The sequence below is a fragment of the Acomys minous genome (genome assembly GCF_964271855.1).
Source record: "Acomys minous genome assembly, chromosome: 16".
Lineage (NCBI taxonomy): Eukaryota > Metazoa > Chordata > Mammalia > Rodentia > Muridae > Acomys > Acomys minous.
Window position 1 is genome coordinate 35,743,519 of NC_140498.1, and position 20,725 is coordinate 35,764,243.

The 20,725-nt window shown below is 48.3% G+C and overlaps 2 protein-coding genes across 2 annotated transcripts in view; one reads left to right on the forward strand and one right to left on the reverse strand.

The window, feature by feature from the left end:
- KCNIP1 (potassium voltage-gated channel interacting protein 1) overlaps positions 1-20,725 on the forward strand; it is a 357,410-nt gene that overhangs the window by 22,035 nt on the left and 314,650 nt on the right. The gene's annotated exons all lie outside the window — the stretch shown is intronic.
- On the reverse strand, positions 2,970-10,415 carry KCNMB1 (potassium calcium-activated channel subfamily M regulatory beta subunit 1). Its single transcript, XM_084762899.1, has 4 exons — positions 10,130-10,415; positions 8,658-8,815; positions 7,093-7,264; positions 2,970-3,638 (listed from the first exon to the last, which is right to left on the reverse strand). The coding sequence occupies exons 2-4, from the start codon at positions 8,789-8,791 to the stop codon at positions 3,369-3,371; spliced, it is 576 nt and encodes a 191-aa protein (XP_084619025.1). The 5' UTR covers positions 8,792-8,815; positions 10,130-10,415; the 3' UTR covers positions 2,970-3,368.

Consider the following 20,725-nt stretch of genomic DNA (forward strand, 5'->3'; position numbering starts at 1 on the left):
CAACACACACACACCCTTAACCACTGAGCCATCTCTTCTGTCTCTGTTGCATGTTTTATGAATGTATCTTTAATGTCTAGTTAACCAAGCAGCTGGACTCCAATCAATGCTCCATATTTGATCAGCTATGATATGTATATCACACTGTCCCAATCTGGAACTTCTGACAACATGTTTTTAGGGGGAATGAGTAGGAAAAGATGTGATTTCCAGCTCAGAAGCCTTACCTAAGGGCTGTGGCCCCACAGACCTCCAGCTTTAAAACAGCTGTCCTACACTTGAGGCAAGATCTCCAGCCCTCCAACCTGCATTCATCTGTCTGTGAAGGAACCTCTGCTGTTGAGGATCAGGTCAGCTGCACTTGCTCAAACAGCATCTTCCCAAATATTTCACAGAATCCAGATTCCTCCAGATGCGAGAGGAACTAAAAGGGCACTGGACATTCTTAGCAACCGCCTGTCACAGTCAATAACAGCATCAGTGCATGTTGCAATTGGATGATCCAAGGCAGTTGACAGCAGGAGAGATATGGGGTGAAATATGTCAGTTTAGAGCAGTGATTCTCAACCTTCCTAATGCTGTGACCCTTTAATGCAGTGCTTCATATTGTGGTGAGTCCCAACTATAAAGTTATTTTTGTTGCTGCTGTTATGAATCACAATGTAAACATCTGTACTTTGCAATGGTCTTGGGTGACCCTAGTGAAAGGGTCACTCTATTCCCAAAGGGTTATGACCCACAAGTTGAGAACCATTGATTTAGAGGAAAGCCAGGTTATCAGTTCAGTGAATCACACAAATTAAGATTTCTATATTATATGATTTTAAATGCACACAAGTCAGGCTCTGTACCACAAAGAAGGGAGCCCTTAATAATGGTGGTGACGGGGCTGGGGACAGAGCAAGAAGAGGGACAGCTCCTTGAAGGCAGGAATGTATCTGACTCATCTCTCTGCCCATCCAGGCTTATGGAGAGCAGAGAAAGCTTTTCCCTTGGGAACCTTTAAAAATGGAAAAGGCCCACCTTCTTTGAGTTACAGCCTTGATGGAAGAGCTGTAACTGGGGCCTGGCACTATTGGGGTATCATACAAGGATCCCTCTTACTTCTGGTCAGAAGCTCGGTGGTCCTGTTGCCCCTGATCTTCACGTGGTGTCTGGGTTAGGAGAAAGGACACTTGAGGAATGGACCGGGTACACCTCTGCAGGTGTGAGCTACAGCCCATGAGAGCATTCCTGAGGAATGGACCAGGTACACCTCTGCAGATGTGAGCCACAGCCCATGAGAGCCAGTGCAAAAGTAGAGCAAGGACCTGATGTTCATTAACATGACCTATTCAGGATGGATGAGGGCTCTCTGTTCCTAGGCAGCTGTTGTGGCAACATCTTTCCCCCCACATCTAACACCTTGTCACGCTCACATGCCCATTGCTTCACACTCACCCTGCCCATGCAGTTCTGTGAGCACAGCTGGGTGTGGCTTTTGGTAGAAGTAGGCCAGTCCTTGTTGACAGGAGGGCAACACTTTTCCCAAGGAAATGAAGGTCATCATGACTAATGTATGGACAGGGGAGCCTAGGCATCCCTACGCACTAATTCATCTAGAAGGATGTGTCATTTCTCCTGCTGTTTGGATGCTCTCAGTTTCCGTGTCTTTTAGACCCAAATGTAGGTGCCTTGAGACTGCCATAAAGTAACCCCTTAAAGTCAGACTCCTTGCTGGAACCATTGCTTTCTCTTTCTAAATTGACTTTGAACTTAGGAGCTATTAGAGATTCATGTGTAGTTGTAAGAAACAGCACAGAGGGAGCCCTCCTACTCTTTTGTGAATCTCCCCAGGAGCAGCATCTTGAGAAACACAACACAGTAGCAGAATGTGGCTTTCCTGACCCCTGGAGGAAAGAGAACTGTCAGGGCTCCCTGGGCAGAAGAGTCAAACGTGCTGTTCACCTGCCCCCGCCCCCAACATCCATGAGGTGAAAGCATGGACCAGGTCTCTCTTCTTGTTCTTGTAAAGCCGATGGTGCCATCTTGGGGGCCCATTCTAACCCTAATCACCTTCAAATGTCGTTAGCATTAAATGCGTTAGATGCCTGACACCTGTGCTTCTAAAGGGTCATGTTGAAATCCTCTGCAACATGAACTGCAAATCCTCATCTAAGCATCTAAGCAAAAGCCTTTTCTTCCAACCAGGAAGCCTAACAGCTGTTACTTCCCACCCTGTCTTTGACAGGAGAAACAGTCTCTTGGCAGCTCGTCCTGTCTCCTTCTTGCAGCCTACCCTCATCTTCTTGAGGGCGGCCCCTTTCAACAATTTACAAAATAGCAGCTATATATTGCTTTTCTGATCAAAAGCAAATGATAGAGTGTATGATCGTCCTTTTACTGAAAAAATGAAAATAACAAACAAAAAAGAGCAGAGGTAAGGAAGAAAATTAAACCTCACCACCATGCCATGGCTAATATTTTGATGTCTTTGAGTTTATTTCCTCACAGACTTTTGCTATTATGTGTATATGTTTGGACTCTGTATCAGCAGGTTCTGCCCCATTGGATTCAATCAACTGCAGATTGAAAGTATTTGGGAAAAAAATTGCATCATTTGTGAATATGGATGGGCCTTTTCTCATCATTATTCCCTAAGTGATAGAGAATGAAGTCCGTGTACAGCACTGATACAGCGGTGGGTGTTACTAGGCATCTGGAGCCATTGTGAGGCATGCGGGAAGGTGTGCAGAGATGCCACACAGACACTGTCCCACTTTATAGAAGGGATTTTTGCTACCTGAGGGAGCCGCAGAACTGGGCTCTGTGGGTATTGAAGGACAACAGTATATTTAAATTTTAGAATAATGTGTGTGTGTGTGTGTGTGTGTGTGTGTGTGTGTGTGTGTGTGTGACTTAATGTCCTTAACAAAAAGCAATGTGCTTATTTTGCCTATAAATCAGAGTGATTGTTTTTAATGACAATTCAAAAAAAAGCTGAATTTGGACAGTTGTTTTTAATGACAATTCAAAGAAGTTGGATTTGGACAACATCCTGGGTATGATAGGCAGGCATGTGAGGTAAGAGAGAGCACACAGGAACAGAGGTGACAATATTGATGACAGGGAGTGGGGAGCTATGATAGACAGCCCTTTGCCCTCAAAAGCACCAGAAAACTACTAAACACTCTTGAGCAAGAAATAACGTTCCAAAGGCATTGAACAAACAAAGGAGGAGACAAGAGGAAGAGAGTGGTGAGCAGCTTTGTCTGGGCCCCTGCTGTCCCTGGTGATGTCTCTGCTGTCCCTGGTGACTTCTCTGCTGTCCCTGGTGACTCCCCTGCTGTCCCTGGAGGCTCCCCCGCTGTGGTGCAGAGGGGATCGGTCTACTTCTGAGCTGCCAAGATGGATAGGGACCTGTTGAGCTTCACCATGGCAATAATGAGGAGGCCACCAGTCAGCAGGAAGGTGGGCCAGAAGAAGGAGAAGAGGAGGACTTGGGGTCCATAGAGGCGCCGATACACAACGCTGGTCTCATTGACTTGAGGTGCAGAAAAGCAGTAGAAAGCACGGTGCATGTGGAAATTGGATTTGACCTTCTCCACATCAGCCAGGGCCATCCAGTAGTTGTCCAGGTTCCTGGGGATATAGGAGCACTGTAGGGGGAGAAGCAGGGATGCTTAGGTTTTCAAATGTTCAGGGTGAGGCTTTGGGATATGAGAAAAAATGCTGGCTTGGGAATCACCCCCTGGAGAGCACGGTTGGTATCTGTGTATGCATAGTGGCCTTGGTACCACTCAACATGATTGCTGCACACCTGGATGCAGGGCTTGGTTGGAGGCCTGCATCTGCATCTATTTTGCTGCAAAATCACAGGCAAATAGCTCACCCTCTCTGAGCCTTCATTACTGAGATGGTTTAACGATGTCACGGTGATGGGCTAGAGAGAATCATGAGTCATACAAGTCCAGGGACAAGGGGGTCTGTACGCAAGCTCATGCAAGTAACACGGAGAAGTGAAGCTAACAGGAAGTGACAGGGACAGACTGGCAACTGCCTCAGTGTCAGAGAGAACTGTCACTCCTTCTGGACAACAGACACCACACCGTGCACCAAAGCATCCAGGGAAGCCAGAAAATCTGATTTTATTGCAAACTCTCAGGATTTCAAAGTACTGGCTAAGATTCAAATAGAAGAGTCTTTGAAGTCTAATCTTGTGTGAACCAAAGAAAATATGTTGGCAAGTGGGTCTGTGACAGAATCCAAAGGAAAGAGAGAAAGTGCAGAAAAGAGCTCCAGGCAGGCAGAGCACGGTACACATTTAAACTCTGGCACTGGCTGTTGCTATTAGGAACCTTCTGGCCTGTGGGGATGATGAGACCCAGCTGCAAAGCTCTGGAAAGACAGAGTAGAGAACTGCCTTGTATCGTTCTGTGCCAGAAGGGCTGGGTGCCGCCTGTGACCCTCAAGAGATACTTTGCAAGGGTAAACCCTTCTGTAGACCCACAGTGGAATACCTCAAGGGGTGCCCAGAAGCATGGGCTCCTACCGCGTGATGTACAGACACAAAGGAGGTAGGAATATTCCAGGGCCATGCTCTAGTGAAATGCCCAAGGTCAGATAAGTAAACCTGAAGCTCTATGGGCAAGCATGGAGCTAATGTCCCCCTGGGACTCAGTTACTGCCCAAGCTGCCTGCTGTGCTAGCACCCAATCCAGCAGCATGGAGATGCTATGTCACAGTGCTGATGTCTGGGAAGCAGGGGAACTGCAAGCAGGTCAAGTCCCCAGTGAGCCAGGGAGTGCTAACGCTCCTGGAGAATCTAGCCTTCAGAGGTGCTGGGCAACTGCAGGGGGATTAGCAGCAGGACTGTCATGGGGTGACCTTGTCCACTGAGCACAGATAGGCCCAGGTTCAAGCACAGCTTTCAAGCTGTGCGACCTTGGCAACTAGCATAACCTCTTTACGCCTTTGTGAAGTCATTTGTGCCAAGGCATTCCTGTCTTTTGTGTTCTTAAGGTTCCTAAAGAGTCTATATTCTTGATCTATTTTGTCAAGACACTAGGCAGGAGTTCACTCTCTAGGGCCAAGTCAAGGCCTGGGACATTTTATCCCTCTCTGTGTGGCCCTGGTACAACCAGCCCTGGGACATCTGCACAAGCTGAAGTGAGGCTGCCCTGCCTCTAGTCTAAGGCTTCACTCTTGTTAGTGTACACTACAGAGAAGGATCTAAGGCCCTTTCCCTAGTCTGCACTTGATGGGAGGAGACGAGAGCAGGCCATGAAGGAGCAAGGAGAAGCGTGGCACCTCCAGAGGGCATGCTACCAACCTGGAGCATCCGCCAGCCAGCCACACACTCAGATGCTAGCCCAGAGAGTAGAATGCGCTGGACTGTCCCAGCCTGGCAGGCTGCTCTCAGTTCTCTGTGGTCTGTGGGTGCCGTGGTTTAACAACCCCCTCCTTCCCTCGCTGGAGAAGAAGTTAATACAGGCTGTTCACAAATCAAGCAGGAGTCAAGCTAGCTTCTGGCATCTCTGGGATGGTAGCCTCAGGATAAGGAAGCAGCCTTCACCCAGGGTGCCAGGAGAATGGCACCATAGCTGCATCACAGCGTCTCATGTTTGCAAATGTTTTCCTCACTCCTGGGATAAATTAGGGTTGCTGGATGCCAAAGCAGAAGCAGGAACCAATGGTAGGAGCTCATCCTTTTGGGCCTTGGGGTTCTTGTCCCACATAGATGGTGACCACAGGTCTGACTTCTGCGCATTCCACCCCTTCTTTGCGTGACCCCACTACCAGATAGCGCACGGGCCCCCACCTCCCCACACACGCCAGGCACCTTGCCCTTCCTATCCTATCAGCCTCAGTTATGACTGTTAGTATCATCCTTGTGACAAGTCCACACCCCTGTCCTGGGACTGCTGTGGCCCAGCTTCCATCTGGTAACTGGTACCTGACCTTATATGGTTCCTGGCTCTGTCTTCCCAGCATCACTTGCATGGTGACCCTGGGCCTCCCGTGGCTCACAGCAATGACATCCAACCTTAGACTCCTGATATATACCCAGGGATTCTCTGGTTTTGCTACGTCTAAATGGTCATCATACTTAACCAGAGTTGAGGCTCCCCGGTTTATATGCTAATATGAATTCCATAGTTACACAGAAGTCCTCTGGAAACAGACCTTAGACCCTTCAGCCTCTTCCACCCCCACCACCAGGTGGCATTTCCAGAATCAGTCTTCTAGTCACTGCCTTTGCCTAGCCTTCTCCCTCATGCCTATGCCGAGTCCCACCGTTGCTCTGCCTCCCTCATCCCGTGTTTCTGTGGCTACCGGAATTGCCTGTTTTGAGATGCCTGACCCAACACTCCTCTGCTCAGGGCCTCACTGCCAACTGGAGAACATCGCCTCCTCCCTGGAGCCCCATCACTCTCCCCGCTGCTCTCTGCGGCACCGTCCCTCCCTGTTATTAGTGTTCCTATATTCTCTCTTTCCTCGTGAGACCCACGTGCCTGACTTGGGAAGGCTCAGTGGTTGTTGAATAAGTGGGGGAAGTGAAGGAAAGGAAAGGAGGGGAGGGAAACCAACTTGTCTGTGCAACAGGGAGGGCTATGATGGTGATCGGCAGCAAGCGCCTGCAGACGAGGGAAAGGCTCTTAAATGTTTGTTAGGGAGGTTGCTGTAGCCCTGGCTCCCAGGTGGCCCAGGGATTCACCCAGCTCCACTGTCAGACTCGGTTGATGGACGCAGTACCCATCAAAGACTGTTTCTCCTCTCTGAGTGCCCACCACTTGCCAGCATGGGGCTTGGCACATTGGTCATGGCACTGGGCTTTAATATAGCCCTTCTGAGTATGGCATTAGGCCCCATTTAGTAAGGGTGGAAACAGACTCCCAGGACCTCAGGGACTTTCCCCCAGTTGCACAACCAATTAGGGGCAATTCAAACCACTCAGGCCTGTCTGATTTCAACATGAAAGATCTGAGGTTGACCCCACCTCATGCGCTCCATAAGACCCTATTTAGGTGGATTGATATATCTTGGCCTTAGAGGCATGGGTAGCTGAGGAGAAGCTCACAAGCCTGTCAGGGCCTGGCCTCCATTCATTACCTGATGGTTTTTGTCCCGAGTGTCCTCTGTGTGATACAGCATGGCCCATCTGTCCACAGTTGATACGTTGACCCAAAGGCATGGGTACTGGGGCACCTTCTTGCCCTCCAGCTCTTCATGGTCTTTGATGTTGGTTTCAATCAAGTGACAGGTGGATTCTTGGGTCCACACACTGGGGAGACAACACACACACACACACACACACACACACACACACACACACACACACACACATGTCTCAAGAACAAGGGCGACACGCAGCCACTTTGAGTCCCTGGTTTCCTGAGAGTCTTTAGAGAGGTTCAGGGCGGGGACCTTCACCTTGCCATGAGTATGTAATACTAACTAGGTCTATGGCCCTAGAGTCCTGGATTCTGGCATAAATCATAACAATTTCAGACTAGCTGGCTCTTGGACATTTCCTATATTATGGTTCTCTGACCTTGCTACCTAGCCCACAGCTGAGAACTAAAACAGCAACAACAACAACAACAACAAAAAAGCATCCCCATAGCTGAGTCCCACTGTAGAAAAAAGTGAGGCAGAATGTCTCAGGTGCTTGGGCCCAAGTTCTGGTGTTGTGATGAAAAGACAAGCCTGAGACCTTCTTATCCATATCAACTCCAAGTCACAAGTGGAGATGAAAACCTCAAGTGAGACAGGTGACTTCTGGGGGACCCGTGCCACCTGAGGCAAGGGTTGGGTAGCTCCAGAATCTCTGCCCTTTCCACTAAAAAGGAGGAACTATATTAGGAGCTTGATACGGTGTTCAGGGTTGGAGGGCGGCAGGACAGAGCTCGGGAGGCATGGGACTGCTTGGCTGCACCTCACTTGGGTGAGACTCTGGCCTGCCATGACTACAGAATTGTAAAACAAGAACGCAGAGCCGGCCCAAGAGAGGCCAACAGGCTCATCAACTCCTAAGCAAATGGACTGTGACTCAGCTCCCTGCATCCTATGGGGAGCCCACTGTCAGACAGGAGAGAGTTATCAGGAGCCAGACTATGCCCAGAGGAAGGGCGTGAGACTCAGCCAAGGGTGGGCTGGGAAAGCGCTTGTGTGTCTGTTCTGAAGACAATAGCAATCAGGAAGTCCACAGCTCTTCTTTAAAAGCTGGAGTAATGGCATGCCACAGAGTGAGGCGCGAGGAGGCAGAGCGCTCTCCAAAATTCCCGCCTAAAATTTGGGGGAACAGATGTCAGCTCAGTACCAATACTCTCTCCCACTTGTTGGGAAAACCCAGGCAAGGAGAGGCATGCTCAGAAAAGAGGGAGCCCCCATCTCAGAGTCATGAGTGTAGACCGCTGCCGGAGTCTGCCAGTCCAAAGTATCCTTCAAGGATCACACTCTCCCTGGAGGGCTGTTTCTTACGGTAATGGCTTCCCACACCTGTCACCACCAGGTCCCAGGCTGGCAAGGCTCATCCTGGTCTGCATCCCCACCCACAACACAACCCCCAGCATTGAAACCCCTGAGCCTATGGATGAAGGATGCCTGGTCTATCCAGACTGCTGTGAGGGGTCAAGGGCAGGGCAGGTAGATGCAGGCAGTGAGGAGGTCCATACCTTTTCTGGTAGAGGGGGAGCAGAGTGGTACCTAGGACATAGTAGGTGATGGCAGCACACACTACCAGCGCCACCCCCAGACAGAGGGCTCGCGTCTCGCCACGCTTCTGGGCCATCACCAGCTTCTTCCCCATGGCCGCTGGAGGCAGCAAGCATTTCTAGGACCAGGACGGCAAAAAAAAAAAAAAAAAAAAAAAAAAAAAAAAAAGAGACTAGCCCAGGCCATAGAAGGGAGGGCAGGTGAGAGGGGATGTAATCAAACGCGAACATAAGGCTTTGCAACTTTCACCGGGGGGGGGGGGGGGGGGGGGGGCTGTGAACTTAAAGGGGCCTACCCTGGTCCCCAGGCCTTGTAGTTACCTTTTAAATACTCAGGATCCGTTATCACCAATTCTCTCTCTGAGATAATCTAGTGGCTGAGAAGCTGAGCACACGTGTCAGGAATTTCCTAGTGGTGCCTGCTTCTTCCAGGGAGCCCTCCTAGACTCGGAGGCATTCCCAAGATGAGTGACAGTAGGAGCCCGGTGAAGGCTAGAGTGTGGGAGTCTCAGAAGGACAGGAAAAGGAAGCATCTGTCCAGCTCCTGTGCCTTGTCCTAGTCTCACCTGCCTGTAACGTCCCGACGGCTGACCAGCTACATGGAGTGATTTCTAAAAGAAACGTCAACTCCTGGGCTAGATCATAAGATTCTGTTTAAATCTTAGGTGGGGGTCCGGGATTCAGTAGACTGAGTAAGACCCTCCAGCAGGAAGGAGGAAGCTTTGGTATCCATTGTGACCTAAGACAGGAGGAAATGGGTCTTCATGATAAGAGAAGACATTTCTGTTAGACTATAGGGAGATGATAAATGTCTCAGGACTCCTCGGATGGAACTTTGTAGAAAATCACCCTAGGTCTGGGCTGGGTTAAAGAAAGTTGTAAAAGGGTAAATGAAGTATCTTGCTTGCCTTAACTGTTGGGTTGACAACCTCTTCCTTAGAAGGGCTGGGAATGGAGTGTGTAGGGGCTTGGAGGACTGTAGAGAAAAGAGGGTCTGAGGTAATCAGACGTGAGGTCAAGTCCTAGCTTTGCTGCTTAGCAACCACATAACTGTAAAAAGAAAATAGTGCCCGCCTCAAAGTCCTGATGCAGACCTACCAACACAGTCGAGCATCACAAACTTGCGACAACGGAAGCCCTCCGGAAACTGGGGCTATCATTAACTGAGGAGCTGAAAAACCTTGGAGCACTCTGCCAGGCCTGTTTGTCATCCCACCCCTCTACTGATGACAAGTGACAAAGAGTGATCCTGGCCACTAAAGAGACTCCCAGACCAGAGTTGACATGCCAGGCCCTCGGGTGCCAGAACTCTGGCAGCCAGCAGGAGAGATGGGGGGGTTTCCACCACCTTATCCGTGCCATCACAGGCTGCCGTCTCCCACCTTCTCCGCATAGCCTCAGCTTTTCAGAAGCCCTTCCCAAGCAGTACTCACAGTTCCCTGGGTCTCCGTTGGCAGATGGTTTCTCTCTGCCTGCCCCCTGCCCCCACCCCAACTCAGGCCTGAGAGCTCGAGCAGGAAGTTTGGTCTCCCAGTTGGTCTCCAGGGAAGCAGGCTTCAGTCCCATCTGGGTCGAGCCTCCATGCCCAAACATGGTCAAGTCTGAGCACACAGCTTGCCTCGGGACAAAAACTCCACGAGCAGGTATGTACCTCCGCATCCCTCAGCTGCTGTCGGGGACTCTGCCCCTACATTTCCCAGAGTCTCCTGGGAAACAGATGTCAAATAGCAGAACTCGTTACCCACCCTACAAGACCATCCTGATACGTACAGAAATGTTTCTCCTACACTCAGTCTTTCAGCTGGCAGAGAAGCCAGAAATAGGAAATGATCTTCTTCGTGTGGTGCAGGGGAGGGAGGTAGAGGGGTTGGGCTTTTCACTAACCCCCTGAAAATCCACACCAGAGCAGCCAGAGCCTCCTGCCTTTGTCACTGACATCTGTGTGGCTCTGAACAAGTTGTGGCTCTTCTCTGGGCCTGTGTTTTCTCCCTTCTATCATTAGCGTTTTGAAAACGTAACTTTGTTCAAGCATGTGATGAGTTAGAGATGGTTGAGATAACGGAGGAAAGTCCATCTTTTAAGGACCACTGGTGCTAAAGCTGGGATTAGTGGGTCCCAGGGCTCCTGCCCGTCAACCATCCAGGTCCAGGGACAGTGTCCTGCTGGGGCCCTCCCACAGACTGACTCTGCAACTAGTAAGACAACGCAACATCATATTGCCAGCAAACCTGCTTCTGCACTCCCACACCTTGTGGATAAAGAGAGTGCTGTAAGCCAGGCATGGTGGCGCATGCCTTTAATCCCAGCACTCAGGAGGCAGAGGCAGGTGGATCACTGTGAGTTCGAGGCCAGCCTGGTCTACAAAGTGAGTCCAGGACAGCCAGGGCTACACAGAGAAACCCTGTCTCGAAAAAAAAAAAAAAAAAAAGAGAGTGCTGTAAGAGTGGAGTTGAAGAAGCAGGAAGAACACACACACACACACACACACACACACACACACCTTGGTGCCCCACTAGACATCTGCATGGACCTAAGGTTGGCAGATTTGATGGCTGCTCCAGAGGTTCTTGCTGGGCAGAGCCAGATTAGAAGTTAGCCCCTCCCAGTGGCAAATCCCAGCCATCCCAGCCCACCAAGGGACTGCTCCAAACTCCTCCCCATATCATACCTCTGATAGTCCCCAGCCATCTAAAGTTCTAGAAGTCACCTCTGGTGTCTCCAGCCCCCGGTCAATGGCTGCAGCTTAGATATTCCTGCCCATTGAGTGTTTACCACCTCTCACTTAAGTCTGCCACCTGATGATGAGGGGCCTGATGAGGCCCAGAAGGAACCAGCTGTCACTCAGAGCTACTTGGTACTCGGATGATGAGCACCATCCCACCCCACCCCCCTTTTTCTCACTTACTCTAACAAGAGAGTCAATCGTCTGTTCAACAGACTTCATACCAAATGGAGATATATTAGTGTGTGCATGCATGTGTATGGTGTCTGTGTGGTATATGCATATGTGTGATATGTATGTGTGTTTGGATAGGTATGGTGTGTGTTATATGTGTGTGGTATGTGTGTATGTGTGTGTCCATGTGCTGGGTATATTCACACACATGTGCATGCATGGAGCCTGGAGGGGGACGCTGGGTGCCTTGCTCTATCGTGCTCCATCTTAGAAAAGATCTTTCAGCCAAGCAGTGGTGGCACCCTCCTTTAATCCCAGCACTCAGGAGGCAGAGGCAGGTGGATAGCTGTGAGTTTGAGGCCAGCCTGGTCTACAGAATGAGTTCCAGGACAGCCAGGGCTACAGAGAAACCCAGTCTTAGGACAAAACAAACAAACAAACAAACAAAAACAAAATAGGCTCTTGCATTGAACCTAGAGCTAGGCTGGTGGCTATCAACTCCTGGCAGTCCTGTGTCCCGTGCTCGGAGTGCTAGGGTTGCAAATATGCATCCAGCTGTGCCCAGGTTTTTACATGGGTGTTGGAGATTTGAACTTAGTCCTCAGGCAGGTGCAGCAGGGTTCCTTACTCACCCAGCCCCACAGACAAGGATCTCTTGAAGCACAGAGAACAGGAAAATTGACCATGAAGGGGAAGTAAGGATCTCTGAGAAGTCCTTAAAAGGATTTTCCAATGTTGGGCTGCGGTTCCTTTCAAGGACCAGAAACTTTTTCCTAGAAACTACAAAATTGCTTAGAAAAACCCCTTATTCCTTGGGAAGGAGATATGGGCAATACATGTTTGCTTTTATAAATGTGAACAAAGGGCCATTCATATCTCACTCAGTGGATGAAGAAAGGTTACACATTTGGAATTTATAAACACTGATGAGGTTCTCGATGAGGCAGCAAAGGCACCTGCTACGTCCTACTGAGCCACAACAAAATTTCAAGGGCGAGCCTCGATCTCCCTCCAGGGTGAGCTAATGAAAATCGTGGATCATGGCTGACTGTGGGAGGGTTAGGGTTAGTGTGTGTGTGTGACAGAGGGCCACAGGGGAAAGAGACAATGGTGTCATGCCTGGAAATGTGGGTGATTCTTGGGATGTCAGAAATCATGAGATGCCTCCAACCTCAGCCTTCCAGCATCCTCTGTAATAGTGCAAGGCTCACAGTGGTCCTCTGAAGGAGAGGCACTCTACCCATTTTATGGGGATGCCGCTGAGGTTCTGTGCATCTGCAGGAGGGAGACAATAGCACCCTGTGTGACTTTTAAGGGATGGGAACTCGTCTGAGAACCTGGCACATGGCATTGAAAGAGAACGTTTCAGAGACAGTCACTCCTCATACCATCCACGTTCCCTACAGAGCGACACTTATGGCTCTCTGCTAGCCTGGGTGGAGCTCTGTCACTGCCCACCAGCAGAATATGCTGTTGAAGACACTGCCTGCTCTCCCAAGGCTAAATTCTGCTTAAGGCTACATCATCCACTGAGCACCTTTTCTTGGGACTCTCCCCGTGGAACCATCCCCGCCACTTAGCAGGAAGCTGAATACAGGTTGCAGGCAGTTAGCATCTCTTTCCAGACCCACAGAGGGCTCCAGTCCTGAGCTTAGCGTCCTCTCTAAGCTAAGGTCTCCTAGCTGAGGCCTTGGACCACAGAGCAGAGACAAACTAGCCCTTGGGCTCCCTGAGCTCCAGATCCACAAATCCAAGAGCAGAGTATATGAGCAATTTGTGTCGCGAGGTACACTAGGCGATTTCTTGCGCGGCCTTCATAACGGGAGCAAACGTACGCTAAGTGATTTTAAATGGGGTGGTCCCTGTTGCTTCTGCTGGTGGAAGTAGGAATTAAAAACCTGAAATGACTGTACTGAGTGGCATCTAGGAGCTTAGAAACGCTAACTCTACCCTCCCACCGACTCACACTGCGGCACAACTGGAGCAGAAGGGTAGCCAAGAGAGGGTGTTTATTATCTATCTACTGAGCATCTACACTGTGCCAAGCCGTGGGCTGTTAGCTTCTTGTGGCTGCTGGGCGTGGTTTTGACTCGTGTTCAGAGGCTTCAGCTCTGGTGGGCTGGCTGGGCTGTCGTTAGGACTGTGGTAAAGCAGAACACACTGAGGACAGGAGGAGCATTGCTGGAGGTCGCCGCTTACGTTAAGAGGAACAGGATACAAACAGGGAAAGGGTCCAGAAATACGGACGACATACCCTTCAAAATCACATCTCCCTGACCTACTTTCTCCCCTTAGGTCTTTGCTTCCTACCCTTTCTACAACCTTCCAGTAGCGCCATCTGCTGGTGACTAAACTTAAAGGTGAGAGACACCCAGGAGCCAAATCAGAAGAGGAACCTGTAGGGACCATGGCCCTCCCTTATCCGAGACTCTGTTTTGCGCTGCTTCAGTTACCCACGTGGCTTTAGTTAGGGTTTTATTGCTGTGAAGAGACACCATGAACCACGGCAACTCTTATAAAGGAAAACGTTTAACTGGGGCTGGCTTACAGTTTCAGAGGTTTAGTCCTTTACCGTCACAGCGAGAAGCACGGCAGTGGGCAGGCAAATGTGCTGCTGGAGAAGGCAAAGAGAGTTCTACATCCACAGGCAGCAGAACTGACTGTGAGCCACACTGGACACAGTTTGAGTATATGAAACCTCAAAGCCCACCCCCAGAATGACACACTTCCTCCAAGAAGGCCACGCCCACTTCAACAAGGCCACACCCCCTATCAGTGCCTCTCCCTATGGGCCTACCAGCCTATTTTTATTCATGCCACCACACGGTGTTTAACCACGGTCAGAAAATATTAATAGAATATTTCAGAAATACGCAATTCATACATTTTAAATAACCTTTACTATGGTATGTTGTTTTAATTACTAGTAATTATCTCTTATGTGCCTAAATTGTAAGTTTAACTTTGTCATGGGTGTGCATGCATAGAAAAACTGATTCTACGTGGGGTTTGGTGGTCTCTGTGGTTTCAGGTGTCCCAGGAAAGTCTTGTGAAGTAAACAAATACACAACCATTCGTATCAACAATCCCCACAAAGGTCTGTGTTTTCTGTCAACATAGAAAGCCAAGTGATTTTCCCCAAGGCCACGCCCAGAACGGGATGTCATGGACCCTGGATCTGAGTCTGTACCCACTGCCCCCACAGACCCTTTATCACCCATGATGCCCATGGGAGCTATTGCCAAGAGGAGCAGTGTGCTTCTACAGTGCCTACCGCAGCTGGCTTGCAGCCCCTCTCCATCCTCCACAGTCCTTTTCCAATTTAGTATTTGCTTACTTATGTAAGCCCTTTGAATCAGTAAGTCCCATGAGTCAGCCATGTCTGGAGCCTCTGTCCAGTGTGTGCCATTTTCTGAGGGTAGCAGGGAGGGTGAGCCAGTGGCCCCAGGACAGACATCTCAGCACTCACTGTTCTGAGGCTCTGAGGACATCACACTGCTGAAGAAAATTTCATCAGCTGAATCCCCTGTAGGAGATCAGATTGCTAAAACTACAAAAGAAAAAGCTATATTTGTGAGAACATAGTGGTCTCCCGTTAACCATGGTTTCGGTCCTGACATAGTCAACAGCAGCCTGAAAACATAACATGGAAAATTCCAGAGATAAATAATTCATACATTTTAAATTACTTTCATTGCCTTACATCATCATAATTGTTCTATTTTATTGCTAGTTGTGGTTAATTTTTTCCGTACCTAACTTATAAATTAAACTTTTTCATAGATATGTGTACATCAGAAATATTACTGTGTGTAGAATTTCAAGTTGCAGGCATCCACCAGGGTCTTGAAATTCATTCTCCACAAATAAGGGCAACTAACACAAAAATAAATGCAGAGAAAATATCTAGGGAAGAATGTTTGTAGCACTGGAAAGACAAAATACTGCAGCAACAAAATTAAATGTCAGTAGGAGAATTAAACACCATGAAAAGGCATGGCAAACGGCCCTATGTGGTCCCTCCCTAGTACGAAGGGAATCTCTCTCTCTCTCTCTCTCTCTCTCTCTCTCTCTCTCTCTCTCTCTCTCTCTCTCTCTCTCTCCTGCCTCATTTAACCTCTTATTCCTCAGCTCCATTTTTCTTCCTCCATAACCAGATGTTTTAACCTACGGTACTATTAACACAGTGTTGTTCAACAGCTTGCAGGCCCTCTTTGAGACAGGCGGAACATGGCTGAAGCATAAGTAGGCTGACTATGTGCAAATGTCTGTTCCTCATTGCAATATCGCCTATCTTCATGGGAAAATTGGACAACAAAGAGAGAGAGAGAGAGAGAGAGAGAGAGAGAGAGAGAGAGAGAAAAGAAGAAGAAGAAGAAGAAGAAGAAGAAGAAGAAGAAGAAGAAGAAGAAGGCCAGATAGGATGCTATACTCTAGGTGTGGCACATGTCCATCTATTCTCATTCGAGAGATTCATGTGCTTTCTGCGGCACGTACTTTGTCCAGCTTCTTTCTTTGGGTAACACTACACTGACCAGCATGGCTTCTCCATCGCCGTGTCTCCACCAGAATGCAAACCCACTAAGACCAGGGACTTGCTCAGTCACAGTGCTTATTCTGTATCACATCTCGAGCTCCTAGAGAAATACACCAAGGCCCATGGACCTTTGCTGTGGTGGATTATGTCATTGGAGAAAACCCTCTTGTTTCATGTGACCAGAATATTGTCATCAATTTTGTGGGTGTGCCAAAACCATCTTCCTAAAGAGATTGCAGTTTCCAGCATGTGACTAACCCAGAATAGGTAGGCCTCAGCTGAGCTGCGTTGGCGAATGTTCAAGGAGCGTTGCACGGCTTGGCAGCAGCCACTTTAAGGAAGGGTCGTTCAGGATCCTAGTTTGGGACACTACCCTGGGGGAGGTGTGGCATCAGGAGCACCAGGCACCTGGTCACATCATGTCTTCAGTCAGGAATTGGAGAGTGAGGAACGCTGGTGCTCAGCTTGCTTCTCTGTTTGATTTGGTCTAAGAACCTAGGCCACAGAATGCTGCTACATACAATAAGGGTGGATCTTCCTCGCTCAGTTTATCACGACACCCTCCTTGGCATTACAGGTGCGTTACTATGGTGATTCTAAATGCAGTCAAATGAACCATGAAGATTCATTATCCTGGGAAGGATGGTGTTTTCTTGCTTGTTGGTACACCATACACACCCAGGCCATCACTTCACAGGAATGGACTGGTATGAGGTACATGGATGTATAAAGTTAGATTTCAGGGTCCAACTCAGGGATAGGAATGAGAATACCATAAAGGTGTAAGATGACTATATGGTGGTCTCTTCATCCATTTCTTGATGTTCTAACAAAGTGCCTTTGAAAGCTAGAAGTCTAAGACTAGGTTGCCCCATCTGTCAGTCTCTGGTGAGTTCCTTTTTTTTTTTTTTAAGATGTATTTATTTATTATGTATACAATGCTCTGCCTGCATGTACACCTGCAGGCCAGAAGAGGGCATCATATCACCTTATAGATGGTTGAGAGCCATGATGTAGTTGCTGGGAATTGAACGCATAACCTCTTGAAGAGCAGTCAGTGCTCTTAACGTCTTATCTGCATTATAACATGGTGGATAGCATCATGGTGGCTGCAGTGGCAGGAGAGAGAGAGAGAGAGAGAGAGAGAGGGAGGAGGAGAGAATGACCATTAACGGTCTTGCTTCCTTTTGTCTGGCAGTAAAGAACCTGTTGATGTGTTAATAGGCACCTCCCTGAGCCTTTTATCCCAGGACCTTCTTAGCCCTGCCCAGTCTGATATGGACCAGAAGGGGTGAGGCATGAACATCGCTAAAAACTGGGGGAATTCATATCTCGTGAAGACTTGTGGGTCTCAAAACACAAGCAATGCCACTGTGAGGGCTGAGACAACAAAGTAGTTCTCTCCACTTCAGCTAACCTGTGGCCCCAGGCAGTGCCTCCCATTGACAGGCAACCTTCCTCATCCCTTAAGCCATCATTCTTGTAGTGGTGGCAAAGGCTGGAGACTCCCACATCTGTCCCGGCCATAGACTCTGCAGCTGGATCTTGAGAGCCTTTGTAAGGCAGCATTACAGACCCTCAGGGACAGAGGGAGTGTATACCTTTACAGCCTGGAGATACACAAACAGTGCAAAGTGAAGCTTCCTCCTGTCCCTCCTCTCTTTGAAGAACTACTTCATCATCACACCACTTCAGAAGATAGACTTGATCTTGATATATACCGTGAGTTGATATAGACTAAGGGCAATGCTGAGGCTGGTGTGTAGGGAAGCCCAGGGGATAGTAGAGCAATCTAGATGGTGGTCAGACTGGGACAGGGCATGGGGGAGGGAGAGCTAAGCCCAGAATTATCAAGGAGGCTCTTCTTGAGAGAGGATGCCCTCTTCCTCAGGGGAATATTTGGGGATAACTGCCTGGCCTTAACCTCCTGGTATCTTCCTCTGTCTCACCTGATCCCTGAGTTAGCTGATCTGAGGTCTCTTCTCTCCTCACTTGATCCTACTAGCTGGATGTGACTGTTAGATACAGCAGCTTTCTCCTGAGGTCTCTCTGATCAGTTTCCAGATCTGAGAGACTGCTGGGCTGTGGAGCAGGTCTGCAGGGCACACACATCTAACAGCCAGACTCTCCTGCAAGCCTTTGCAGCTTGAAAACCCGCAAGCAGGATGGATCAAAGAGACTGAGTCCATGGGGAACCTGCAACCCCCAGGGACAGGGGTAGAGGCTGAAAGCCCTGCAGGCTTGCGTATCAATATTAAAGGTGTTGCATTGTAGCCTCTGGCATGTAAGAGCTGAGGGAACATACGTTGCATAGCCAAGGCGTCACTGATACATGTATAATGCGTGCAAGCATCCCAGGTTATTTCTCTGTAATAAAGACCAGGCTGGCAAAGCCAAGATTCTAGGACCAAGGGTTTCTGTCATTTTCAGATTTTTGTCATGTACCACGTGCACTTTTCTATATAAATATACCAACTTATGCCCTCATAGCATGGACGTGAGGCATGACAGTGACCTCTGTATCTTCAGGTTCTGCATCAGAGACCCAGGCTGATCAGAAATATTTGGGGGAAAACAAAACAAAACAAACAAAAGAGTTGTGTACACACTGTGTGTGACTAGACTCTATTCTTGTATTCTTCCCTAGCCCTTCAGGGAAACATACTGTGTGCAGTCCGTGCAGGCAGGAGGCAGAGCCATTGGCTAAGAGGACTGTGAGCATCTGCAGACTGGGCTATCAGTGGGGTCCTGGAGCTCATCCCCCACGGACACTGAAGGACGGCTCTACTTGACACTACTGGGTTTAGAAAAATGACAGCTGCTTCATGCCCCACTAGCTTACCTGTAGCAGCTAGCACCCATCCTTCACGGGCATATCAGTACAGAAATGCTTCATCTGTTCCCAATTTTCCTTTCTTAATGTTTCAACGGTAAAAAAAAAAAAAACAAACAAACAAACCATGAAGACAGTGTCCTCACCCCTGCTGCCCAGCAGGCTGTTCTGTGGTCACTTATCATCTGCTTGTGAGATGCCAGCCTTGGGTGGGTCCTTCGGGAGCACGCGGGCTGACAGTTTTTTCTATGTGCAGTGTTTGCACTCAAAGCTTGCCGGTGCACATTTCAGGGAATTTGGTAAGCACAGAACAAAAAGAGGAATATAAAAATCAGTCAAGTGGCTGGAGAGATGGCTCAGAGGTTAAGAGCACTGTCTGCTCTTCTATAGGTCCTGAGTTCCATTCCCAGCAACCACATGGTGGTTCACGACCATCTAGAATGAGATCTGGCGCCCTCTTCTGGCGAGCAAGTGTACACTGTATACATAATAAATAAATCTTTAAAAAATAAAAATAAAAAAATAACAAATAAAAATCAGTCAAGGCCCAATCAAGACAACTATTGGCAATATCAGTAGGTTATAGTCTAGAGATACAAAGCCTTTCTGGAAACAAATTTAAGAGTATATTATATAAAATAGGCTGCATAATTGTAAATATGTTCTCAGTTTAAACAGAGATATATGTTCCCACTCCCATTCATGCAATACACACACACACACACACACACACACACACACACACACACACACACACACACACACACACACAAACACACAAACACACACACACACAAGGATTTTATGCTTCTGGCAAAGTCAATCTTTTGTGTGTGCCTGCGTTGCTCTGTTATTTTCCCCTTATGAGATATTTTGACTATTATGAGGGTTTTACTGTTGTAAACTATTCTTCCATGACAATCTTTGAATGTCCAGAATTCACTTTGATCATTTCTTTCTAGAAAGAATGTTAATTTCTAAAAGGGTTCTGCCCATTGTCTATCTGTCTGTCTGTCTTTTTGTTTGTTTGTTTTTGTAAATACAGGCTTCAATAAGTCACACACTCTATTCTCCCAGGGATCTACTGAGCCTAGAGAAGATGGAGAGATTCAAAGCCACACAGCTCTGGAGCACGAGTTGCAACTCAAACCAGGACTCTTGACTCCTAGACTGTGTCCCCATCTTTCCGCCATTGTAGAGACTAGAGAGGTGGCTGCACTGTGAAGAGGGCTTGGGGCTCTTATAAAGGACCTGAATTCTATCCCCAACTCCAGGAGATCTGGCACATTCTTCTGGTCCCTGGGGTACCCACACTCATATGGGTGTACCCGTATACAGACGTGCAGACATACGCATAGATTTTTATTAATCTTTGAGAATATCATACAAAGTATTTTTTCCAGTCACTCTGCTCCTTAATTCTGCTCAGATCCATGACAACCTTCCTATGTCCCTAACTTCATGGGCTTTTTGTTTTTGTTTTGTTTGTTTGTTTGTTTGTTTTCAAGACAGGGTTTCTTTGCGTAGCCTTGGCTGTTGTGGATTTGCTTTGAAGACCAGGCTGGCCTTGAATACTTCCTCCAGTGCTAGGATCATAGACCCGAGCTCATGTGTTATTTTTTAAAACAACCCACTGAATCTAGTTTGGGCTGCCTCTGTACTCCTGGATGTGTTCTGTTATTCCTCTTCCTTGAAACTCTTTCTCCCCGACTCCCCACCAATGGTAATTTTCTTAAACAGAAAGGTAAGTAGTACAGTCACAA

Coding starts and splice junctions, on each gene's coding strand:
- KCNMB1 (XM_084762899.1), bottom strand. CDS start 8,791: ATGGGGAAGAAGCTGGTGATGGCCCAGAAGCGTGGCGAGACGCGAGCC. Junction 7,265..8,657: donor CTCCCCCTCTACCAGAAAAG/GTATGGACCTCC, acceptor TTGTCTCCCCAG/TGTGTGGACCCAAGAATCCA. Junction 3,639..7,092: donor CTCGGGACAAAAACCATCAG/GTAATGAATGGA, acceptor CTCCCCCTACAG/TGCTCCTATATCCCCAGGAA.